This window comes from Tinamus guttatus, unplaced genomic scaffold, assembly GCF_059628265.1.
Source record: "Tinamus guttatus ecotype Peru unplaced genomic scaffold, ASM5962826v1 Tinamus_guttatus_pri_ptg000291l, whole genome shotgun sequence".
NCBI lineage: Eukaryota > Metazoa > Chordata > Aves > Tinamiformes > Tinamidae > Tinamus > Tinamus guttatus.
The window spans coordinates 1229177-1252018 of NW_028288825.1; the positions used below are offsets into that span (position 1 = coordinate 1229177).

Here is a 22842-nt window from a genome sequence, read left to right on the forward strand (position 1 = left end):
CGTGCCAGTTAACAGGCTCTTGGGGCAAAAAGGGGGCTCTGCACAAGCAGGGAGCATTGGCTGCTCGTGGGAGCCTGCTTACAAAAAAATAAATTAAAAAAAGAGAAAAGATGGTGCAGACCTGCTGCTACCTTGTTTAATCTCTTCCTGCAAGGCTGTGGGCCGGTCAAGACCTTCCACAACGGCTGCAGGAGGATCTCTGCCCTTCAGGAAACTGAGGCAAAAAGAGGCGGAATGGTTTAGACAAGCTTGGAGTCAGATCCAGCCAGAGATGGAGCGGGGCTGGTGCCTCCTCCCCATCCTCGGCAGCGCTGGCTGGTTCTCTGGAGGGCCCTGTCCTGCTTTGGAGAAGCCCTCGCTGCTCTCCAGCCGCCCCAAGAGCAGCAGCGAGGAGGAAACACAACAGCAGGTCAGGAACCGCTCTGCCGGCGCTGCCAGGGGTGATATTCCTCGCTCCCTAAGATGCAGGGATCCTGGCTTGGAGCTGAACCGGCCTGTCCCTCGTTTGCCTCCCTGGGAGCCGTGCCGGGATCTAACACGGAGCCATGGGCAGGTGAAAAGGCCCTGGGGTCCCCCCGTCGCGCACGGGGCCTGGCCGGGCCGTGCTCAGCCCTGCAGGACGGGGTACAGGGCTGCTCGGAGAGGCCCGACGCTCTCCTGGCGCTCCAGGAGCCAGAGGGAGGCGAGTTCCCTGCTCACTGCCACCCCTCGGATCCTTTCTCCAGGACTAAACCCATAACCTGGGAATTTCTTCTGGAGCTTGACACATAGGGGCCTGCTATACCCAACTCCCACGGCCGGGAACCCCCTCTGGGCCTGTCCTCGCTGTGGGAGCCCCAAGCTGAGCTTGGGCACCACTGTCACAGTTTGGCCATGGGGCCGTCCCCTCCGGAGCTTCCCACTAAGCCAAGCAGCCAGGAATGGGTCTGGGAGTCCCCATCCTACCCCCTTTCCTGCCCTTAAACCTTTGAGTTAGTGGCCGGGAGGGGGATAAAAGTGGATAAAAAACAGATTGCTCTAAAGCAGGAGGGAAAGAGCCCCCCGGGATGCCCTGTGGGTGCCGGGGATACAGCCGGAGCAGGAGAGCCTGGAACCGGGAGCAGTTTCCTCTCAGCCTGGCTGGATCCCGATGCTGAGGAGCAGGGGTGACAACCCGGCCTTGGCAGCCACCAGCAAGGGGGGACAGGGAAGCGGCGGGAGGTTTCGGGCCCCGTTAGTCCCCGCTCGGCCGCGGCCGCGGGGCCGGGCGCGCGCAGGGGCAGGGCGGCCGCTCCGCGCTCCCCCAACGCCCACGTAAGGAAGTGGTTGTATTTCTCGGAGAGGAAAAGGGAAGTGGGGCTGCCTGCGAGCGCCGCGAGCCAGCGCTGCCGCCCGGAGCCCGCGCTGCCCCCCGCGCCGCGGCCCCGCGCCGCCACCGAGCCCCGCGCGCCAGGTAGGTGCCCGGGGGCCGCGGCGCCCGCGTCCCCGCTACGCTCGGGGCAGGGAGCTCGCCAGGCAAAAAAGAGAAGCAAAAAAAGGCAAAAAAAGAAAACAAGGAAGGAAAAAAGCAACTTTTTTCGCCCCGGGGAGGCGAGGCCCCTCACGGGGCTGTGGGACGGGGCGGTTTCGTGCACGGGAGTTGCCGGGGGCTCCGTGTCGCTGCCGCGCGCCCGCCGCTCTTCCCAGTTCCCTCGGAGACTTTGCGCTTTCCGCCCTAGCCTGAGGCCCCGGAGCGGCGCCGCTTTGGGAAGGCTCCGGTCGCGGGGATGCCATGGGGATGGGAAGGGGATCCCTGCTGGAAGGGGGACGTGAGGGAGAGGAGGGTGGGCGCCCCGTGGGCCCCTCGTCCCTGCACAGCCGGGTGCGGATGCAGGAAGAGCATCTCCCGCGCGGGCAGGGGATGCCCAGGGCCCCGGGCACCGCGGCTTTGGCACTGCCAGAACGGGCCAGAACGGGCCCAGGGGCCAGCGCCCAACGCGGCTCCCCCCACACAGCGACTTCCTCCTCCGGACGGGGAGGCGTCGCGGGGCCCTCGCCTCGCGCCAGGGCGTTATCGGCGCCTCCAAGGATGCGTCCGAGGTGCTCGGGGCCTTGAGGAGCCTGGGGGTGGATAACGCGGCTGCGCCTGGCCCTCCGCACCGGCCTGGGCTGCCGTGTGCCCCTTGTCCATCCGCCTTTCCCGCCCAGAGCCGATGGCCTTGCCCCCATCCGCAGGGTTCTTGGCAGGAAGGGGCTGCGCTGCCTTTGCTCCAGGAGCCGCTGCCCTGCTCCTTCCCTGCAGCAGCTGGGATCCTTCCTAGGGGCATTAGTGGGACTGGATCCTTCCTATGGCAGTAATGGAACTGAATCCTTCCTAGAGGTGTTTATGGTACTGGATCCTCCCTAGGGGCATTAGTGGGACTGGATCCTTCCTATGGCAGTAATGGAACTGAATCCTTCCTAGGGGCAATAGCGGGACCGGATCCTTCCTTGGGGCAACAGCGGGACTGGATCCTTCCTTGGGGCAGTAATGGAACTGAATCCTTCCTAGGTGGCATTACAGGGACTGGATCCTCCCTGGGGACATTAGTGGGACTGGATCCTTCCTAGGGGCATTACTGTGGCATCCTGTGGGCACTAGCAGGGATTAGCGGTTCTGAAGCCAAGCGATGCTCTCCGCAGCGCGGGAGGACGGTGTCTGCTCCCACGGCAGCCGCTCGGCGCCGGGTGCTCGTGCCCCATAGCGGGTCCCCCCATCCGGGGTGGCTGTTAACAGGTCCCCACGTCCAGGCCCCTTCGCTCCGGGTTGGATTTGGCAGCCAGGCGCTGGGAGAGGGCGGCGAGGAAAACCCGCTATGAATCCTGGCGGTGTTCGGAGACGGGACGGCCCGGCTCCCCGCCGGCCACATCCGTGCCCAGGAGAGCTGGGACGGGCAGAGGGATTTGAGGCACACGTAGGATTCCTGCTGCCCACCGGGATTTCCCTGTGCCTAAAACGCAGGGGATGGAGCTGAACGGGTTTTTGTCCCGCCAGCGCGGGAGGCAGGGGCTGCTCAGGGAGACTTTCTTTCCTTGCAGCCTTTGGAGCTGCCAAAGAAAACGGGCAACATCCTGTTCCTTCCCAAAATATCCAAGTGCCAAAGGCGGTGACTAATCCCAGCCATCCCGCCCCGGTGAGGTGAGCAGGCGCTTCCCGAGCCCCGCATGGCTCCGGCCCCAAACCTGCCTGGATCCCACTGGAGTAGCCAGACGGGGGGACGGAGAGCGGGAAGCGGCCGGGGCTGCCAGCAGCAGCGGCTCCCGGGCGGCAGCGGCTCCGGGCTCGGCCCGTGGATGGGATCAGTCACGTTCGGAGCGCGCTGGGGCCGGCGCCCGGGTCCCCCGCGGGACTCGTGCTCGGAGCTGCCCCGCCGGGATGCTGGGCCACCTTGGAGCCTGGATGCGCTCAGGGAAAAGCTGTTCCCGGGGGGGAAAGGGAGCAGCAGTGGGGACAGAGCCCAGGAACCGGGCTGACCGGGAGCACCAGGGGGACAGGGTGGGTTGTCCTGCTGCGGCCGCGTCCTCACGGCTGCTCCCATCGCATCCGCAGCCGAGGAGCCATGGCCTATCACAGCTTCCTGCTGGAGCCCATCAGCTGCCATGCCTGGAACAAGGACCGGACCCGTGAGTACGGCCGGGGGGCCCAGGCGCCCGGCTGCTCCCGCAGGGAGGGCTGGGGATGGGGCCGGCGCTTGGCCCTTGTCCCCCCGGCACCTTGGGGGGATGCAGCCCCGCGGGGAGGGACGGGGACGGCACCGAGCGCGGCGGCCGGAGCCGTTCCTGGAGGAGCTGGGCGGGAGCAGAGGGGGCTGTTCCGAGGGGGCCGGCGCTGAGCCCCGCGGGGCCCCGCAGAGATCGCGCTGTGCCCCAACAACCACGAGGTGCACATCTACCGCAAGGACGGCGGCAAGTGGAGCAAGGCGCACGAGCTGAAGGAGCACAACGGGCAGGTGACCGGTGAGCCCCGACGCGACGCGATGGGACGGACGGGGCCGCAACGCCCGGGAGACGGGGCAGCGCTTCCCCCTTCCCGGCCCCAGCGCCCGCTCGTCCTCGCAGGCATCGACTGGGCCCCCGAGAGCAACCGGCTGGTGACGTGCGGCACGGACCGCAACGCCTACGTGTGGACGCTGAAGGGCAACGTGTGGAAGCCCACGCTGGTCATCCTGCGCATCAACCGGGCCGCCCGCTGCGTCAAGTGGTCCCCCAAGGAGAACAAGTTCGCCGTGGGCAGCGGCTCCCGCCTCATCTCCATCTGCTACTTTGAGCAGGAAAACGACTGGTGAGGGATGCGCGGCCGTCCCCGGGGAGCCTGGAGTGCAGAGGGAGGAGGAGAAGGAGAGAGGGGATGGGTGGGGAGATGGAGGAGGAGATGGGAAATGGGACAGGAGGTGGAGGGGAGAGAATGTGGGGAGATGGAGGGGAGACATGAGGAAAGAGCCAGGGAAATGGAGGAGAAGGGGAGGAGATGGATGAGGGGGTTGGGAAGGTAGAGGGAGGATGGAGGATGAGATGTAGGAGATGGAAGTGGAGGAGGAGATGGGGACAAGGGAGGGGGAGATGGGGACAAGGGAGGGGGAGATGGGGGAGATGGAGCAGGAGTTGCAGGAGATGGAGGTGGGACGGGAGACGCTGGGAGAAGTGGTAGGGGCAGATGCGGGGGAAAGGGGCGGTCGGGGCGGAGGGCAGCGCCCCACGCTCCGCGCGGCCCCGCGCTGCAGGTGGGTCTGCAAGCACATCAAGAAGCCCATCCGCTCCACGGTGCTGAGCCTCGACTGGCACCCCAACAACGTCCTGCTGGCCGCCGGCTCCTGCGACTTCAAGTGCCGGTGAGCGGCCGGGCGCGCGGGCCACGCGCACGGGGCGGGCCGGGCGCCGCGGCAGCCCCGCTCCGGCTCTCATCCCGCCACCAGGATCTTCTCCGCCTACATCAAGGAGGTGGAGGAGCGGCCCAGCCCCACGCCCTGGGGCTCCAAGATGCCCTTCGGGGAGCTGCTCTTCGAGTCGGGCAGCGGCTGCGGCTGGGTGCACAGCATCTGCTTCTCGGCCAGCGGCGCCCGCGTCGCCTGGGTGAGCCACGACAGCACCGTGTGCCTGGCCGACGCCAACCGCAGGATGGCGTGAGTGGGGACGGGGCAGCGCGCGGCCCGGGGGCTGGCGCCCGCATCACGAGCAGCGCCGGTCTCGGCGAGGCCGACGCGCAGCCGCTTTCCTTGTCCCTCGCAGCGTGGCCTCCCTGTGCACCGAGACCCTTCCCCTCCTGGCCGTCACCTTCATCACCGAGAACAGCCTGGTGGCCGCGGTGAGCTGGGGACGTGGGTGGCTGTGCCGTGAGCGCTGAGCCGGGCTGCCGGTGGGACTCGATGCTCTTGAAGGCCTTTTCCAACCATAACGGTCCTGCTCTTGGATTCCCGCAGGGCCACGACTGCTACCCCATGCTCTTCACCTACGAGGAGGGCCAGGGCACGCTGACCTTCGGGGGGAAGCTGGACGTCCCCAAGCAGAGCTCCCAGCGCGGCCTCACCGCCCGCGAGCGCTTCCAGAACCTGGACAAGAAGGCGAGCTCGGACACGGCCAACGCCGCGCTCGACACGCTGCACAAGAACAGCATCAGGTGCCGCGGGACGCAGCGTCCGCGGAGCGTCCTCACGCCTTCCCGGGGCATCCTTGGGTGTCTGGGGGGTGGTGGGGGGGGAAGCGCAGCCCTGATGCCACCCCGGGTGCAGCAGAGTCCCCCGGGGCTGGGGACTGAGCCCCCTGCACCTCTCTGTCCCCGCAGCCAGATCTCGGTGCTGGCGGGCGGCAAGGCCAAGTGCTCCCAGTTCTGCACCACGGGCATGGACGGCGGCATGAGCATCTGGGACGTCAAGGTAGGCGGCCCCGCGTCCGCCCCCAGCGCCGCTTCAGGGCCCGGACCCACCTCTCCTCCTCCTCCTCCTCCTCCAGAGCCTGGAGTCCGCCCTGAAGGATCTCAGGATCAAGTGAAGGGGGCGGCTCGTCCCCCTCTCCCGCTTGCTTCCTCCCCGCGAGACCCTGCGCTTCGAGACGCTGCCGGCGGCAGCGCGAGCGGCACCCGGCACCGGGGCGACGCCGAGACAAAGAAAAATGTTTTTTTTAACTATTTTTGTTACCTATGCACTTGATGCTGGTCATACATTGCTTATAGAAATCAAGAATAAAAGGATTTTTCCCCATGTAAATCTGTCTTTTAGATTTATTTATTTATTGGGGAGGGGGGGAATAGCTTAACGTGAGCAAGTGTGTGAGCACAGAGAATGTTGCCCTGTGTCAGAGCAAGTGTTTCTGCAAGGGAAATCTTACCTTTTTCACCAAAAGGAGACAGAATCTGTCCTGCTGGAGCCGGTTCCTCCTCCTGGGGTCAGAGCTCCCCGCGGCAGCTCGGGTTTGACGCTGCTCCTGCCGATGTCCTTCGACGCACGAGTCACTTCCAGCAGCCTTGGGAAAGGAGATCTCATTGGCAGCACAGGGTGGTGACGCTTCGGCTCTAGTCCAGACACGAGCAGGAGGCTGCTTTGATGGGAACAGATTTTTTGCGCCCGTTTCTACATAGGACCCATCCCACTCTTCCCCCTGCACCACCCAGCCCTCCACGTGCGGCTCCTGCTTTGCTGCGACGACGGCCCAAGCTGGGGGAACAGCCCGAGGGTCCCGCTGGGCTCGGGCTGCCCCCGCAGCGACACCCCCTGCATCGCCCCTGCCCCATCCTCCAAGCCGGGCGCGAGCGGTACCCGCACACGGAACAAGCCGCAGCGTTTGCCACCCTGCACGTCCCCAAAGCACCCGGATAACGGGAAGCGCCGCCGGCACCTCCTGGAGAGCTGCTTCCCCAGCTCCCTTCACCCCCTCGGCCTCAAACCACCCCCGCGCAGAGCCCAGGAGGTGCCTGCGGGCAGGGCAGCAGCAGGGCCCCCTCTCGCCCCTGCGGCACCGCCGGAGTGGACAGGGAGGCTCCCGCCACGGCGGCCGCGTTGGGAAGCAGCTGGAGCCAAGCGCCTCCGTATCCCGACGGCCGGAGCAGCCGGGGAAGCTCCCGCCTTGGAGCCGCGGAGCTCGAGCCAAGGTCAGCGCCACGAGGGCACGGAGCACCAGCAAAGCACGACGGGGCCGGCGCGAGGCCGCGGCCTCCGCGCTCGCTTCACACACACGCAGGACACACGGACAAGGCAGTTACGATAATTTACGTTTTAATCGGCCAAATATACAAGTTCCATTTTTTGAACGTTATCGGTATTTTCTTTTCCTCCATCTGGGTCTGGTACATTTAATGTTTGCGGGTTTTTTGTTTTTTTTCCTTTAAACAAAGGATGACGTGGTTAAAAAATGGCACTATCCCTAATCAGGAGAAGAAAAAAAAAATGAAGAGGAGGGAAAAGGGAAGATTGGCTGCAAGAGAGGAGGGATGAAAGCGGGAAGGAACAGCACTCCCGGTGTCCATGCAGTCAGGCTCCCAGCTCAACCTCACGGGCGTTTGCCCAGAAGGTTTCCCCAGACACGTTCCCCTTTGGGCTTTCACCAGCAAGTCAAAGGTCCCACCCCAAGCCCCAGCCCACAATGACCCCACAGTCTAGTTTCTTGCAATCTAATATTTGAAGCATCTCCCCTCCCGCCCTGCCCCCTGTCTATGAGTTCTTAACCCTAAAAACAGCAAAAACATTCAGGTTTCCAAACTGTTACAGAGAATTGCTGTTCAGCACAGTTCTGCACCAAAGATAGCAGCTGCCCCTAACCCCGAAATGGAAATCTGTGCCAGGATGAAGACAAACACATCATCAGTGTCTCTTGGAGGTGAAGGTGACTTCGATGCCACGGTACATCCCATGTGGCATCGATGGGATGCAACACAACAGAGTTCCTGGCAGGCACCAGGCACAGTTCCCTGGCGTTTCCTCCTCTTGCACGTCCTGGGCTTACTTGTTAAGGGATAGTGACTGCAGTCTTTTACCTGCCATAGCCGCTTCATCTTTCGCTGGAGGAGGAAAAGAAAGAGGGGTCGTCATTTCAGGGCACACATGAACTGGGGTTGGCTGGGCAGAAATCCTGCTAGCCACAGAGTGAGGGAACGGGGAAAACTCTGTCCCTCCCTACCAATCCCTGGCAGGTCTCCTCTAGGGTTGAACAGAGTGGTCGCTCAACCTCAATCCCTTCTGTCCCTGGCCTCTTCTCAGGCTGCTCTAAGTTATCCTGATGCTGCTGCACGAATTTGCCTGTGGAAGTCAGCGGGAATGCTCCCATCTCCTGGTTCACACCTGCCAGAGCCGGGCTGAGGAGAAGTCGGGAAGCGGAGAAGCGCAGGGAGATTCCCTGTGCAGCCGGGATCCCCAGCAGGCCAAGCGGATTAACCACATCCATGAGCACCAGGAACTGACTAAACTCTCAAGCCAGAGCAAGCGCTGCCTGCGAGGCTGAGAAAAAGGAGCATCGAGAGCAATTCCCTCTTCTCTGGCTTCTCCTCATTCAATGTCCTCAAGCTCTACAAAGCCAAACCTCTGAGAGGGAAGTAGCCAGGCCTAGTTTGGAAGAGCGGAGCTGCAGCGACACGCAGGGGCACCACAGAGCCTCAGGAGGGGAGAGATCACTACACGCAGTGTCAGAAACCACGGCAGCGCAGCCATCGCAAGGGGAGGTGATTTATCATTGTCCTACCTTTTCTTTCCTCCTCCTTCTTCCTGGCAGCTTCTTCCCTTTGCTTCCGGATGATGGCTAGTCGGGCGAGATCTGCCTTCGCTTGTTCTGTTTTACCAGCTAGGTGCATTTTCATGTATCTCTCTTTTGCCTTCTGTTTCTCTATTTCTTCTCTGTTTGAGTGAAACACCCCAGTCATGGACGTACCCAAGTGAGCAAGGAGACAGAGACAGACTAAGGGAGTGGGAAGGAGGTTGAGCAGAGCTGGGATTGTGTGCTGGGATGAACAGAGATGGCATTGCCTGCTGGGACCCCTGTCACTACCTTACAGCACAGGCCACAATTACAGCAGGGTTCGGATGGGGATGATGAGGGGGGTCATTTCTGTCTCTGCTCTGGTAAGTAAGAGCACTGACACACAATGAGGACAAACAATTTAGCCCCAGATTCCACAGCCTCATCCTCCCAGCTGCACTTCTGCTCAGCAATCTATACCAAATAAGCAAGCTTGAATCGTTCACTCGCTGTTGGTAAGTGAAACTGGAGGATTAGATTTGGCTTCTCATCTATTCACCCACTCAGACAAAACTTCACCAGGACCCCAGGGATCTGCAAAATTGCCACCAATCCCCAGGACACCTGCAGAAAGAATAAAGTGGACCCCAATGTGACCCATGAGTAACGTTTATTTAATAATATTTTGTGGGTTTTTTGGTTTTTTTCCTCAAAAAAGCAGTGGTCAACAACTGCTCCTCAGCAACAAACACTACACTCCCAACTCTGGCCAAGCTGCCTAACCCAAGGACGACCACAGCTAGTCCCAGAGGACACCCAGTTTTGTAGTGTTTGTAGCAAAGGATATTTTGAACCAAAGTGAGTCCCAACAATTATTCTGCTGCTTAGTGCCAGCTTTACAGGGGACTGCACATAATTCCATGGAGCACCAGCATGCAGGCAGCAGGGAAACACCCCCCGGGCCAAGCTGCTGCATCCAGCAAGGATGAAACGCCGGGAAGCGCCGGCTCCGCGCGGCAGCAGGAAGGACTCACCGCTCTCGCCGCGAGAGTTCCTTGGGTCCATCCAGGTCCAGCTGAGTTACTTTTTTGGTTGTCTGAATTACACGATTTGGATTCTCTATGTCTATCAACCCTTCCACTCCTTTGCGCTTTTGCTAAGGTTGAAGAACAACAGGCAGGTTAATAACTGCTGCAACACCCCAAACTACAACTCAAACACGTCGCCCCACACCCCAAAAGTGGAATTCAAGATCCTGTCATTAGCAGGCAGCAAAGCCACTTATGAATGAAGCATTTTCAGTCTTTTCAGAAACGTTCCTGTCCTAGCATTTCACTTACAGAAATGCCTAAGTTACCAGAGAGATGCTCCAAGGATAACATACAACCAATAAGCTTTTTTCCTGGCTTCCAGAAACAGTTCTTGCATAAAAACTACTACAGGAAGCTCCTAGAGAGAACTCCATGTCACGAGTTTGCTTCTCTCTCCCACCCCATGTTGACACGAATGCACAAAGTTGTCCTACCTGATAATCATCATCATCTTCATCACTCTCATCGGAATCTAAGGATTTCTTCTCTTTTTTGGGGTCCCCTGTTGCTCCTTCACCCCCTTCCTCTTGCTCCTCTTCTTCCTACAGAATCACAGGCGATTAGAGGAAATGTGTGTCAATAAAAATCCCAGCTCTTCCAGTGACTTTTAATCTGGAGGATGGGACACAGTTCAGAGCGTGGGTGTCTGGCCATGAAGGAACAAGAGCTCATTCTAGTCCACTAATAATCATCATCTGCCCCTGCAGATTCCCTCCAAACAACTCGGCTGTTTTCTCTAAGTAACAGGCCAGGAAGAAAAACACCATAAAAGACAAAACTGGTACTTTACTTTCCCCAAATGAAAGATCCTCAGGAGATATTTTGGCCCAGGTTTCCACTGCATCTCAGGGACGCTGGTGGAAACTACACGGATGTTACAAAGCGCTGGATTCACTCCTAGATCTATATCAAAAAAATCTAGGGAAAAGCCAATTGCCAACCACCACCGTGAATACTTTATCCAAAAAAATTACAGACTTTTCAGCACAGTTTTACCAGACGGATCCTAGGAATTAATTGGAAGATAAGATGAGAAGAACCAACATTGGTGCAAACAGCTTGTTTTGCCGTTACCAAATACCCCTCACCAGAGTGACTGGCAACGTGGCTAAGCTGGGGGTAGTAAGAGGAATAATTTGATTAAGTTTTTTAAAGGTTTCCTTAATGAAATAAGGTCAGATGCATCCATTACCATGTGGTATGGATGATGCTAAATAAGAAAAAGAGAAATCTTTCTCAAAGAGTAGGTTTCTGGGTTGAGGAAAAGCAAGGCAGGCATTTCAAGTGGGGTCCTGCAGAGGCTTGTTCTGGACCATTTCCACTTGGTATTTTCATTAGCAGCTTGGAAGCAGGGAACACTCATAAAATTCATGAATTACACCACATTGGCAGGAGCCAGAATCATTTTGGAAAACGGGATCAGAACCACAAGTGGTTTAAAAGATTGGAAAGACGGTGCGAAACCAACAAGGTGGAATCAGAACACAAACCAAGAAGTTACACTTCGGAAGGAGAAATCTGATATAAAGTTGGAGTTTTAGCCTGCTTCTGGCTAAGCAGCAAACCACACAATCGTCTTGTGTTACAGCTGGTCAAAACATTAAAAGGGAGTCACCAACATGGCTCATAACTGCATGAAAGAGTAATCTTATTCTGGGAGGTATTCATCAGTATTTCCTACATGGAGTATAATTATCCTACTGTAGTCGGTGCTGTGAGGTTTCAGTTGGAACAGTGTATTCAGGCTTAGGCAGCGCTTTCAGAGAGTCACGGATAAATAGCAGTGAACATGTAATCACAGCTGTGATAATCTGGGAATATGGGACAGCTGGAACTGCAAAAAGCAGCCATGCCTTTGATAATAGCAGTAAGATAGCCGTGGATGGCAGGGGCATGAGCTTGTCGGGGCACAGAAACACACCAAAAAACGACTTGCGCCAGAAAACTTATCTCTCCCTGCAAGTTATAAGTAAATAAGAAAATCAGGCATACAGGTAGAAGTCAAAGGAGTTTTGCCTGTTAAGTCTAGAACAGAAAGAGAGCAAATAATAACTTTTATTTCTGTTCTGAATCCTTAAGATGTGACCCCTTTTTCTCCCAGACAAATTGTGGAGCAGGGATAGAAAATTAGGGTGTGCTGGTGACCAGAGGGATCAAGTGGGGTGCAGGGAAGCTGTCTAGAGCTGCTGGGAATCATCTTCACTTCCAGCTGCTGACAGGACAGTCCACTTGGCTCTGCTTTTGTGTGGGGAGCTGTACTGGATCACACCCTGCAGTCTCCCTGGACAGGGCATTCCAAATCCATCTGTAACATTGGATTAAGCTGATATTCCTCTTGAACAGCAAATGAAGCAAGCTGTGCAAGCCAGGGCTTAAAACAGCTAACATTAAACATACCCTTGCCTTCTGTTTCTCTGCTTGCAGCTGTGCATCGATCTCCTCAGGGCTTGTGTACTGTCGTGCTCGGCCTTTGTGGCCTCCTTTTCTACCTGTGCAAAAAAAAATAAGTGGTTTAGTGATAAAATTTGAAAAAAATCTGGCTCCTGCCTTAGCGCATTGTCTGGGCTCTGGGTGCACACGGGACAAGCCAAAATATCCCACCTGGTAAAATCAAAGGAAAAAGGAACATCGATTTACCAGCCTCAGCTAAACATTCAGGAGCCTGGATAAGTCAGGCAGAGAACGAGCATCACTAACGCACAGAACCAATTCCTGCTTCCACGTGGGCTGCACGGAGTTCTACGGACCATGTCAGCAAACGTGGGTTTGTCCCGGCAGCTCCGAGCCACCAGGGTCTCCCCGAGGGGACACCTCTGTCCCTGCTCCACAGCAGAGCTGTCGCACGGTCTGTTTATCCGGCAACAGAATTCCCAGCACGCAGCTCCCGGTGACTCTATCCTCCCTTGTCCAGCCAGGCCTAGGCTTGGGGTCCCTCCGAGCCGCTTCCCGGGCAATCCGCAATCCCACAGCTGCTCCCAGCGTTCCCGACACAGGAGGAATCACAACATGTTCCTGCGGCAGCAGCGGTTGCCACCAACCATCTCCAAGGAGCTGCTTTCCTTAACCCCTCCCCTCAAGGCCGGCTGTGCCGAAGGGAAATAGGAAGCTCCTTGGACAAAAGCACTGGGAATTCTAATGAGTTGGAGCACTATTAAAAGGAACCTCCACGTTTTACTGCTTTATAAGGAAAAGCAGTAAAAGCTCGAGCTTTAGAAACCAGGAAGGGGTCAGGCTGACTGGCTGGATTGCCCGGCTGAGGTCGGAGCCGAGCTCAAACCTTGGTTATTAACATGAAATTGCCAGGGCCACCGTCGCTCCCTCCAGCTCCAGGAAGGAGCAACGTTTTCCAACGTTTTCCTTCCTGCTCATCTACCTTCCTGGAGCTCAAGGAGCTGCTGGCAACACAAGCTGTGCAAAGAGGCAGCCTCGAGCCAGGCAGCTCAAGGTAAAAACCTGTGCACGAGCCTGGCAAGAAACCAAGGGGCTCTGGCTAGAGAGCTGCTGCAGGAGGCTCTGGAAGCGGCAGGGAATCCTTGAATCCCGCATCAGCTGCCGGGGATGACAGGGTGCATGGGAGCAGCGCGGGAGAACAGGGCTGGAGACTCCTCGGGATGCACCCAAGGGATCTGCCACGGCTGGGCCTGCGCCTGGGAGCATCGGAGCAGCCCCACTGCGGCTGCGCTATAGAAATTCCGGGTTTCCCAAGCAGCTCTCCTGGGTGAGCAGGGACAAACGTGATTTATTCCAGCCTGGTTAAGGCGGCGCCTTTCAGGCTTTTCTCCAGCCCAACATCTGCACTGCTTTTTCCATCTGCCCATTCCCAGCTCCCACGGCGGCACCAACCTGCGGATCGGCCGGGGCAGCACCCCAGGGCACCGTCCGCTGCCCAACAAACGTCATCCCAAAGGGACAACAAGGGACAACGGTGCCACCCGAAGTGAACTACAGCAGCTACAGGCTTTGCTGACGCCAGGTGATTCTCTTCACTACTAGGTGCCTTTTAAGGCTTTTGAAGAGCCCGGGTTATTATAGCAAATACCTCTGCACCGGGGAAAGACAACTCGAGGGAAAAGCGGCTTGGAAAGCAACGAAATGAAGAGTAAAATAAAGAGCAGGATTCTCATCCCCCTTCGCAGAGCTCTGAGAAGAGGCACAAATGCTTTCAAATGCACTTGTCCTCAGCTGCGAGCAGCACAGTTAAGGAGTTTATATCAAAAAGAATGGGAAAAATGAAGGAATGGCTTGTTCTTTTTGAGTCTATTCAGAAAAGAAAACTTCTGCAGAAATAATAATGTAACAAAAATCATTATAGTTAAAACCTCCAGTTTATGTTAGGCAATAAGAGCAAAACTCCTCTGCTAATAGCATAAAAACGCCTCTGCGCTTGGGGGTGGAGGAGAGACCCCACTTTTCCCCAGAAAAGAGGAAAAAATTGGTTGAAAAAACATTTTAAATTGTATATGAAATACAGAGCAGAAAAAAAATGAATTAAGGTGTTTAAATACATTAAGCCAGAGCTGTAACTCATCACAGTTATTTGCCTTCGCGCACACACACAAAAAGCTTCAGATCTTTTTACTGACGTTAATGAACCGGCACAGAATAAACCGCGTAAGGACAATGCAAACAGGGAGAGACATTTTATTAAATCAGAGCTTGGGAAACGCTAATGAAAGGCACTGCAAAAAGGCTGCCGAGCAGATGACTAAGGAGGGCTGCTTTACATTAACGCGCACGGAGCAGCCCGCGAACGCTCGGCCCGGAGCCGGCTGCGCGGCCGGGCACCGGGGAAGGTTCTGGGTGGATCTGGCTCAGCTCTGGGACTCTCCTTAGCTCTCCTTAAACACCCGGCAGGTCGGTACCCCCTCCACAGGAGTCGGATGCTGCCCAAGACCGGAGGAACCTGGCGGATTTGGGCCCCGTTGGAGCAAGGGGAGCGACCGCGGCCCCGCTTTGGGGGCGGACGCTCTCTGTGCGGCCCCGCTCCCGCATCCCGCCCCGGGGAAGCGGCTGCAGCCTCCAGGAGGGCGCACGGGGCTCCCCCCGCCAGACACCCCCGCGGCTGCTGCGTGAAACAGGGGCTCCGAAGGAACCTCCTAGAGAAGGGGCAGATCCTGCTCGATGCTCTCGATCCCTCTAGGCCCTGCACAGGGTCGCGGGGTGGGGGGCGGATGAGCCCCCTCTGCCCCCTCCGTGGCCACGTGTGTGTGGGGGCGGGATGGACCCCCCCCCCCACCCGGTGTCACCAGGGGAGGATGAGGACGCGAGATCCCCCCCCGGGAGCCCCTCCATGATGGGGGGGGAAGCGGGAGCCGCCCCCAAATCCCTCCGCAGCCTCAAGGTGGGGAGGGGAGAGCCCCCCGCCCCCCGTCACGGCCGGGGCGGGGGGAAGACCGAGCCCCTCCCCCCTTTATATCGGGGCAGAGCCGGCGGGGGGGGGGGGCACTCGGGGCCGCCCCCGCTCAGCCCGTTCCCCCCCACCCCGGCGCGGCCCGTTCCATCCCCGCCCCCCATCGCGGCGCGGTCCGTTCCCCCCCATCGCGGCCCGTTCCATCCCCGCCCCCCATCGCGGTCCGTTCCCCCCCATCGCGGCCCGTTCCATCCCCCCCCCCGCGCGGCCCTCACCCCCTCTGGGCATCGCGGCGGCGGCGGCTCCGGCAGCTGCAGTGAGACCCCCCCGCCCGCCCCGAGTGCCGACCCGGAAGCGGAAGCCGCCCCACCCCCCGCACGCGGCCCGCCGCACCGCCCAGGCCCCGCCGCCCGCGAGGCCCCCGCCGTGGGGCTGCCCCTGGCGCCGCCTCCCCCGACGGCTCCAGGGGCGGACGGAGGGAGCGGGGCTGCTCCCCGCTCCCAGCGGGCGGCGCTCCCAGCCCTGATCCGGCCGCCGTTGCGGGGGGCAACGTGGGAACTTTTCCTCAGGCACCGCGGTGGACACCGCAGCGAGGTGGAGGACGGAGGCGCGCGGCGCCTGGCGGGAAAGGCCCCGCGGTGTGACATCATAAGTCGCGACAGGGAGGCGGAAGCGGTACCTGTGTCGGCGACCGGTGAGAGGCCCCGAGGTGGCGGCGCCTCCGTTCCGACCCCTTCCCCATCCCGACCCTTTCCCGTCCCCTTTTCCTTCCCCGGGCCGCGCTTCCTTCCTGGGGTTTCCGCCGCAGCGACTTGGCCGGGGGACGTTGCTCTTTTGGGGCGACGTAGCCCGGGTCGGGGAAGCTGGAGACGGGGAATGGGGATTTTCTGCCCTTTTCGTGGTTAAAAAGTTGTTTTTTAAGATCGAAACAAGGAAATAAAGGGGCACAGCAGTACCAGGGGAGGTGCTTCAATAGCACCGCTCTCTTCCTTTTCTCCTGCAGGCCGGAGCGCTGCCGCATCCCGGCTCCCGCTGCCTCTTCCCACCGCCTGGTTCCCGCGGCGATGCCCAAAGTGAAGAGAAGCAGGAAGCCTCCCCCGGATGGCTGGGAGCTCATTGAGCCCACGCTGGATGAGCTGGATCAGAAGATGAGAGAAGGTGAGCAGCAAAGCTGGAGGTGCCCAGGGATGGAGCCCCAGAGCTCCATTGGGTAATTCCTGACCGCTTTGGGAAGCGCTCCCACATCCTGCAGATGCTAATAAGCCCTTTTACACCTCAGCCCGGATGCTGAGGGGTTGAGAGCGATAGTGGCAGTAGCTTCTGCTCCTGCAGCAGAGGGCATGTGGGGAGATGGGATTTGGGTCAGAGCTGGGCTTTTCTGGCTGTGTTCCAAGCCGGGATTTGATGCTGAGCAGTTTTAGGGCTCTCCACACTGAGCCCCCGGCTGAAGCCTGCGGGCGCGCGTGGAGGACCCGTATTTCCAGTCCAGGCTGTCGCTCTGGTCTGATGAGCGTGGGCAGCCACGAGGTCAGGGCTGGCCCCAGCGTTGGGATGTGTCGTCACCACTGTCCTTCTGTTTGTGCCTCTGTTTCCTAAAGGATCTGTATCGGGTTAGGTTCCTTCTGTTTCTATCCATAATGTTTTAAAGTTATGGACTCTCTTGGCACTTGTTGTAAAGTGACAACAGAAGTCAGTTTGCAGCCCGGCGGCCGGGGCTCGTTAGCTGCTCTCTGATGTTTTGTGTTCCCTCCAGCGGAGACTGAGCCTCACGAGGGGAAGCGGAAGGTGGAATCCCTTTGGCCCATCTTCAGAATTCATCACCAGAAGACACGTTACATATTTGACCTCTTCTATAAAAGAAAAGCCATCAGCAGAGGTGAGAAATGGAAGCCTTTATCTTCGGGAGAGGAAACTGCCCCACAGCGAGATGTCTACCTGTGAACACCCCTGTGCTATGGTGTTGACAGGAAAGATTAAGGTTCTGGGAAGGGAAGATGGAGACAAGGTGGCATCTGACCAGCTTTAACTGGTAGTGGGTACATCCAGGGCATCCTCATACCAATTACTGGGAGCTGTTGCTGATACTGCCTGCTTTTCTGCAGAGCTCTACGAGTATTGCATCAAGGAAGGATACGCTGACAAAAACCTGATTGCAAAGTGGAAGAAACAGGGCTACGAGAACCTCTGCTGCCTGCGGTGTATCCAGACGCGAGATACCAACTTTGGAACCAACTGCATCTGCAGGGTGCCAAAAAGCAAGTTGGAAGTGGTGAGTTGTTGTCTTTCTTTCTTTACTTCTGTCTGGACCCTGCAATTCCAACTTATCCTGATCAGAGAAAACAAAGGAGGCAACGCTTTCTGGGAACTTCCAGTTTTAATATATTTTATGTTTTGTAGTACAGCGAACATCTAGTAGCTGTAAAACAGCTGTTATTGGTGTGGTATGAAGCCATTTGAAGTGTGTATGGAAAATAGCAGAACAGGAGGGTGCAGAAAAGCCTTCCTGCAGCTCTGCACTCACAAGGCCTGTCTGCCTCGGGGCTCAGGCTGCTGCCCTGGGCACTGGCCACAGCTTGGCCTAAACATCACCGTGGCGTTTCCCTTGCAGGGCAGAATCATCGAGTGCACTCACTGCGGCTGCAGAGGCTGCTCCGGGTGAAGGGTTCGGACACTGGGCTCCTTTTTCAGCTCTGAGAGGTTTCGTCCCACACTATGGACTACTCGTGCAGTTAGAACTACCTTCTGCGTGATCGAATCGTTCATATTCACCTGGATCATATACATCTGTATGCAATGGCTGGTATTTTGGAGTAACTTTCTGTGTAGCCTTTTGATTTTAAAATAAACTTTGCCTTCCTGGGAGCATGGTGCTGTCAAAATGTTTCTATGGCCCCTGTTCTTCTGCTGCATTATGATGGCTTTCTTTTTTCATGGGTTGGTGGCTCTATTTTTTGTAAACTATGTGTATGTAGAGGGAGAGAGCTTTTTCTCTCAAAATAACTGAAGTTAAAGAGGGGGATAGATAGGAGATAGATGAAGTCTGAAAACCCCAGTCTGCCGCAACCTTCCTACCTCTGCTGGGTAGCAGAAGAAAGCAAAACACTACTGGAAAGGTTTTCAACCTGGAATTAGCATGGATCAGTGTTGGATCAGTGTAAGAAAGCCCCCCCTTCCTACAGAATTCTCACTTCTTCAGTGCCCAGGTGTGTGTAAAGCAGGAGGAAGACACAAAACAGGGAGCCCCTGTTGAGAGCCCAGGTAAGCCCGAGCTGGCTTGTTCAGCACATAGTTTGTTAAAACTACAGCCTACCTAATCTTGTACAGTTTAAGGAAATTCACTGAAAATGTACTTGCTTCTCCTTCCCACAAAGGAGAAATACTTTATTTATTTACTGTTTAGGACAAGAACTCTGATTCATGGAAATACAAAGCTGCTTTACCACAAGGCTATGTAAGCAGAAAATTCAGATTGTTTTTTTCTGGAAGCTGCAAGACTTGAGCTACCCTGCAGAGCATCCTGCTCACTGCAACTTCTGTCCTTGCTGGTCCTGCACCTGCACATCCTCTTCCTTATTTTCATTTCCAGACTGTTTCGCTGTTCTGTATTTTTCCCAGGGGTGGGGAGTCTCCTCTCCTGCCACTGCTTTTAGCCACCGATAGTAGTAGCCACGGAAACCATCAATTTTTTCCAAGTATCTGCTCTTTGACTTATACTGCAAATGGAAACACAAGCATGAACTGCAACAGCTAATTTTGGTAACAGGGATGCTTCCATAGTGTGACCAGCTGTGAGCACCTACCCTGTCAAAATTGGGAGGGTACTGGGCTGCGAATTCCAGCTGGCTTATGATCACTTCATTGGGGGGCACTTGGTTGCTCCGCATGTCCCGCAGGATCTCGGTGAGGTAATGGTAGTCCAGCTGCTTCACAGCACCAGAGATGAGGGTGCTGTAGATGTACTTGTTGGGAGTCACTCCAGACCTCTGAAAAACCCCCCAAACACCCCAATTCAGCTGGTCTGCAGCTAGTGCAGGGCTGTAGGGTGAAGAGGGCACAGACCTCTCACACAGCACAGCTCCTGCTCTTGGGATTCATGTACTGGTTTCTACAGTGCCTGGCCTCTCATTTCCACAGCCCCTTCCCTGTCCCTGCTCAGGCACGGGACAGACTAGCTGAGCTTTCAGTCACACACTCGTGATATTAGGAACATAAATCACCTACCACAGAAAACTCACGGGGTCTTTTTTACAACCTTACTCCTTCACTTGCTTTGCATTCCTGCAGATTACACTGAAGTGGGTATTTTACCTTCAAGTCTGACAGCAGCTGCAGCCCGTCCTTCTCTCGGCGACAAGCGAGTGCCAAGTTACAGAACGTCTGGAGGTTGGGTGCTATTCCCCTCTTCGCTAGGGCCGGCAGCAGGTCCTGCAAGAGGCAAGTGCTGACATCAGTTTCCAAAAAAATCTCACTGGAATTTTCCAGGCAGAGCTGGAAGTACTAGAACAGAATCCATAAATACTCCGGAAGTAACCTGAGGACTGGCTTGGGGAAAACAGTATTAGCAATTTTCATTGTGGCTAGAGAAATGGGTCTCATAGTGAAACACAGGTAATGCTGGAGGCCTGAGAGAAGGAGATGGCAATAGGGCCACTCTGAGATTTTTCCTCACCTTTGCTCCTTCAAGGTCTCCCTGTTTACTTTTCTTCCTTATTAAAGTGTTAAAGAAGGTCACATCCACTTTCACTTTTTGCTCATCAAGGGCTGCCAACAGAGAGGACTCCGACGGGCTCTGGGCTTCCACCAGCTCAGCTAGTAATGTAAAAGTTTTAATGTTGGGTTCTGCACTGTCCTCTTTCATTTTATTCAAGAAGCCCTCCACATCCCCCATCAAAGCCAGTCTATCAGCTGGTGTGGCCACTGTCCCCAAGGACACCACAGCTGCATCAGGCATCTTGGAATCCAGTAAGTTGGGCAGCTTGCAGAAAGGCAGGCTGGGCCTTGGGCTGGCTCGTTCCTGCTCTATCTCGCTCGGGTCTGTCCTCATCAATGCTCCAGGCCCATCGTGAGCTATGTTGGCACTAACAAGAGCAGCTGGTGCTGGCTCTGCTTCAGCCCCATTCACATCTTTATTTTGCTGTTTCATCTGTTGTTCAGGCTGTGCAGAGATATCAGGAAACAGCTGCTTCTCCATGGCTTCCACGTCCAGCTGGACAGCAGCCGCACTCTCTGATCCCTTCTTCTTCTTGTTCTTCTGACTTCTCGCCTTTTCTTTCCGCTCACCGGGGGCAAGCCTCAGCTGGGATGACTTCTCCTCAGTGGGTCCTAGCAGAACTCGAGAAGCCAAAACTGGATCGCCTATTCCACAGTCCCGAGCAGCACGGAGCATCAGGTTGTACGTAGCAGTATCGCCCTTTATTCCAAGTTTAGTCATCTGGTTCCAAACCTGAAGAGGAGGAGGAGAACATAAGATAGATGGGATACTAAAAGCATGAGCATTTCTAGCTGGATGTTTAGTGTATCCACAGTGCCTGCTGTTAACCTGCGGAAAGGGAATACAATGACAGCATGAAGAGATGTCATTAAATTTGGAATAGCCATGTAGACTAGTACAGTTGTATGAGATCATCCAGGAGAGTTTATAAGTGTTTGTATTATGAGATATCCTGATGAAAGTTTAGTTTATAGAACTAGCATTCGGAAGAGCCAAGCTCCTCATGTTTGCATCAGCTCTGAGCATCCCGCTGTCTTCCACGGGTTCAGGTGACAAGTGGCAGTGCAGCAGCAGTGTCCTGTTTTTCCCCCCGCCGAGCACCCACACACAGACCTGCAAGGCGTAGCGGAAGCCGTTCTCACTGTCCTTGATGCAGCCCATGAGAAGGAAGCTGAAGGTCTCCGTTTTGAGAGCGTGGCCTTTGTGAACAATTTCCTAAAAGAGGAGAAGGAGCATTAAACTTGTCTTTTACCCACGCAGTCTGTCACAGCTGCTGTGAAGCGCAAACTGCCACTGCCTTCTGGGGCCAGAGCAGCAACAAAACACAGGGCAGACTCAGTTCTGTGAGGAGAAGGAGGGCTGTGGGAGAAAAGTCCTCTCAGTACCTACGTAGATCCTAGTTTCTCCCTTATGGGAACGACACAAAATTTGGGGGCAGGAACAGCAATTCTTCTCACTGCTCTCAGACTGGCTTTCCTGAGAAAAGCTGCTTTAAGAGCCATAAAAGTAGCTAGCTACCAATATACGGGTTCTTAAAACCAAAGATCAACAAAAAACGTGATGCCTGGGTCTAAACTGATCCGTGCTTAAGATGAAATAAAGAAATCCATGCAATAAGGTGACTTCCAGAAGCTGTAAGTAGAGCAGACTACACTTAATACAAGAAAAATCACATATTTACCTTCAGTACATCAAAGCACATCCTGAGATCTGCACATAGGGCACAGACTTTCAGCAGAGCATGGTAAGTTATCAGGTTCAGCTCTTGATTTTTGCTCTTTAGTTGCTGCCTTAACTTGAGGGCACTTTGCAGGCCCGAGTCTTTCCATGGTGATTCAGCACAGGCATTGAACAGGGCCGTGTAAGTGGCATCAGTGGGGATTAAGCCTCGTTTTTTCATCTAAAGGGAGAGAAAAAGGAAATGGAATTGGCTTTTTAGAAAAAAGCTCTGGAATTTCATAGTTTGTTTTTAAGTAAAAATTGGCTGAAAGGCATTTTGAGGACAGACTCATGACCAAATGCTTAAAGCCACTTTTAGCTAAAAACCTTTCAAAGACTGGAAACTGCAAACCTACATCATTGTAGAGCTTGAATGCCTTTTTCACGTAGCCAACCCTGCCGCAGCCACCCATGAGAACCGTGTAGTTGCTTTCTTGTGGCTGGACACGTTCTTCCTTCAGCATCTGCACCTCAAACAGCTCCAGAGCCTCTGCCAGCTGCAGGAAAAAGAGAAAGCCATGTGAAGCAGCAACGGAATCAGTTATGGTGGGGGTTAAAATCCTCAGCTGTGGACAGGCAGAGAAGTCTGAAAGGGCATGGGGTTCTTTACACCATTTTGCTTCTTTTCTGCAAAGAAATCAAGGATGATACAGGCAGGATCATACTGCAGGGTGCTGGAGCAAGAAGTGAGGCCACAAAATACCAAGGCAGGACCAGCCTAGGGATGGAGGTGACAGGGAGTAGCAGAATTTGCAGGGAGACTAGTTGCACAGCCTCAGAATGGATCTGTCAGCTTGGTTCTTATTTCCAGAGGGGATATAAGGAAAGCCCCATGCCATAACCCTGGCCCATCACATCCCCAGGCCGTGCAGCCACCAAACTGCCAGGAGAGCCGGCACAGACCTTGTCCTGCTTGATGAGCGCCTTGCACCTCAGGAAGAACCAGTACGGGCTGTTCCGGGGCCCCCGTGGCCGCCGCTCCTCGGGCCCCTGTTCCTGCAGCTGCAGCTCCCGCAAGTACGGAGAGCTTTTGTGGTAGAACTGCCTGCCGGAGAAGCGGCTCGAGAGCGTGCCCAGTGTCACTTCTTCATCATCCTCCTCCTCTTTGGCTCCATCGCGGCCGCCAGCCGCGGGTGACGCCGCGTCCTCATCGCCGGGCCCGGGCCGCGCCGTTTCCCCGCCGCCGAGCGCCCGGGCCGCCGCGGAGGACCCGAGGGCCCCGGCCTGGGACGCGAAGGCCCCGGGGGCGGCCGGGGGGCGCCGCGCGAGACGCAGCCCGCGGCCCACGAGCCGCAGCAGCCGCATGGCGGCCCCCG

General features: G+C 56.5%; 4 protein-coding genes across 4 annotated transcripts; 2 read left to right on the forward strand and 2 right to left on the reverse strand.

The window, feature by feature from the left end:
• Positions 1 to 3537: 3537 nt before the first annotated feature.
• ARPC1B (actin related protein 2/3 complex subunit 1B) lies at positions 3538 to 6017 on the forward strand. The gene is made up of 9 exons (XM_088527826.1): positions 3538 to 3621; positions 3850 to 3954; positions 4057 to 4279; positions 4719 to 4826; positions 4911 to 5117; positions 5224 to 5299; positions 5415 to 5611; positions 5777 to 5867; positions 5944 to 6017. Exons 1-9 carry the CDS (start codon positions 3558 to 3560, stop codon positions 5980 to 5982), a joined length of 1110 nt encoding a protein of 369 aa, XP_088383952.1. The 5' UTR covers positions 3538 to 3557; the 3' UTR covers positions 5983 to 6017.
• A 1647-nt stretch (positions 6018 to 7664) lies between these two features.
• PDAP1 (PDGFA associated protein 1) lies at positions 7665 to 15452 on the reverse strand. Its single transcript, XM_088527741.1, has 6 exons — positions 15372 to 15452; positions 12144 to 12235; positions 10181 to 10288; positions 9690 to 9811; positions 8662 to 8813; positions 7665 to 7984 (listed from the first exon to the last, which is right to left on the reverse strand). Exons 1-6 carry the CDS (start codon positions 15382 to 15384, stop codon positions 7926 to 7928), a joined length of 546 nt encoding a protein of 181 aa, XP_088383867.1. The 5' UTR covers positions 15385 to 15452; the 3' UTR covers positions 7665 to 7925.
• Positions 15453 to 16118: 666 nt separating this feature from the next.
• On the forward strand, positions 16119 to 17958 carry BUD31 (BUD31 spliceosome associated protein). The gene is made up of 4 exons (XM_010215839.2): positions 16119 to 16254; positions 16850 to 16972; positions 17199 to 17365; positions 17705 to 17958. Exons 1-4 carry the CDS (start codon positions 16161 to 16163, stop codon positions 17753 to 17755), a joined length of 435 nt encoding a protein of 144 aa, XP_010214141.1. The 5' UTR covers positions 16119 to 16160; the 3' UTR covers positions 17756 to 17958.
• A 618-nt stretch (positions 17959 to 18576) lies between these two features.
• On the reverse strand, positions 18577 to 22831 carry PTCD1 (pentatricopeptide repeat domain 1). The gene is made up of 8 exons (XM_010215828.2): positions 22430 to 22831; positions 21883 to 22023; positions 21489 to 21707; positions 20921 to 21022; positions 19766 to 20539; positions 19405 to 19521; positions 18897 to 19079; positions 18577 to 18809 (listed from the first exon to the last, which is right to left on the reverse strand). Exons 1-8 carry the CDS (start codon positions 22829 to 22831, stop codon positions 18618 to 18620), a joined length of 2130 nt encoding a protein of 709 aa, XP_010214130.2. The 3' UTR covers positions 18577 to 18617.
• Between the last annotated feature and the right edge of the window lie 11 nt (positions 22832 to 22842).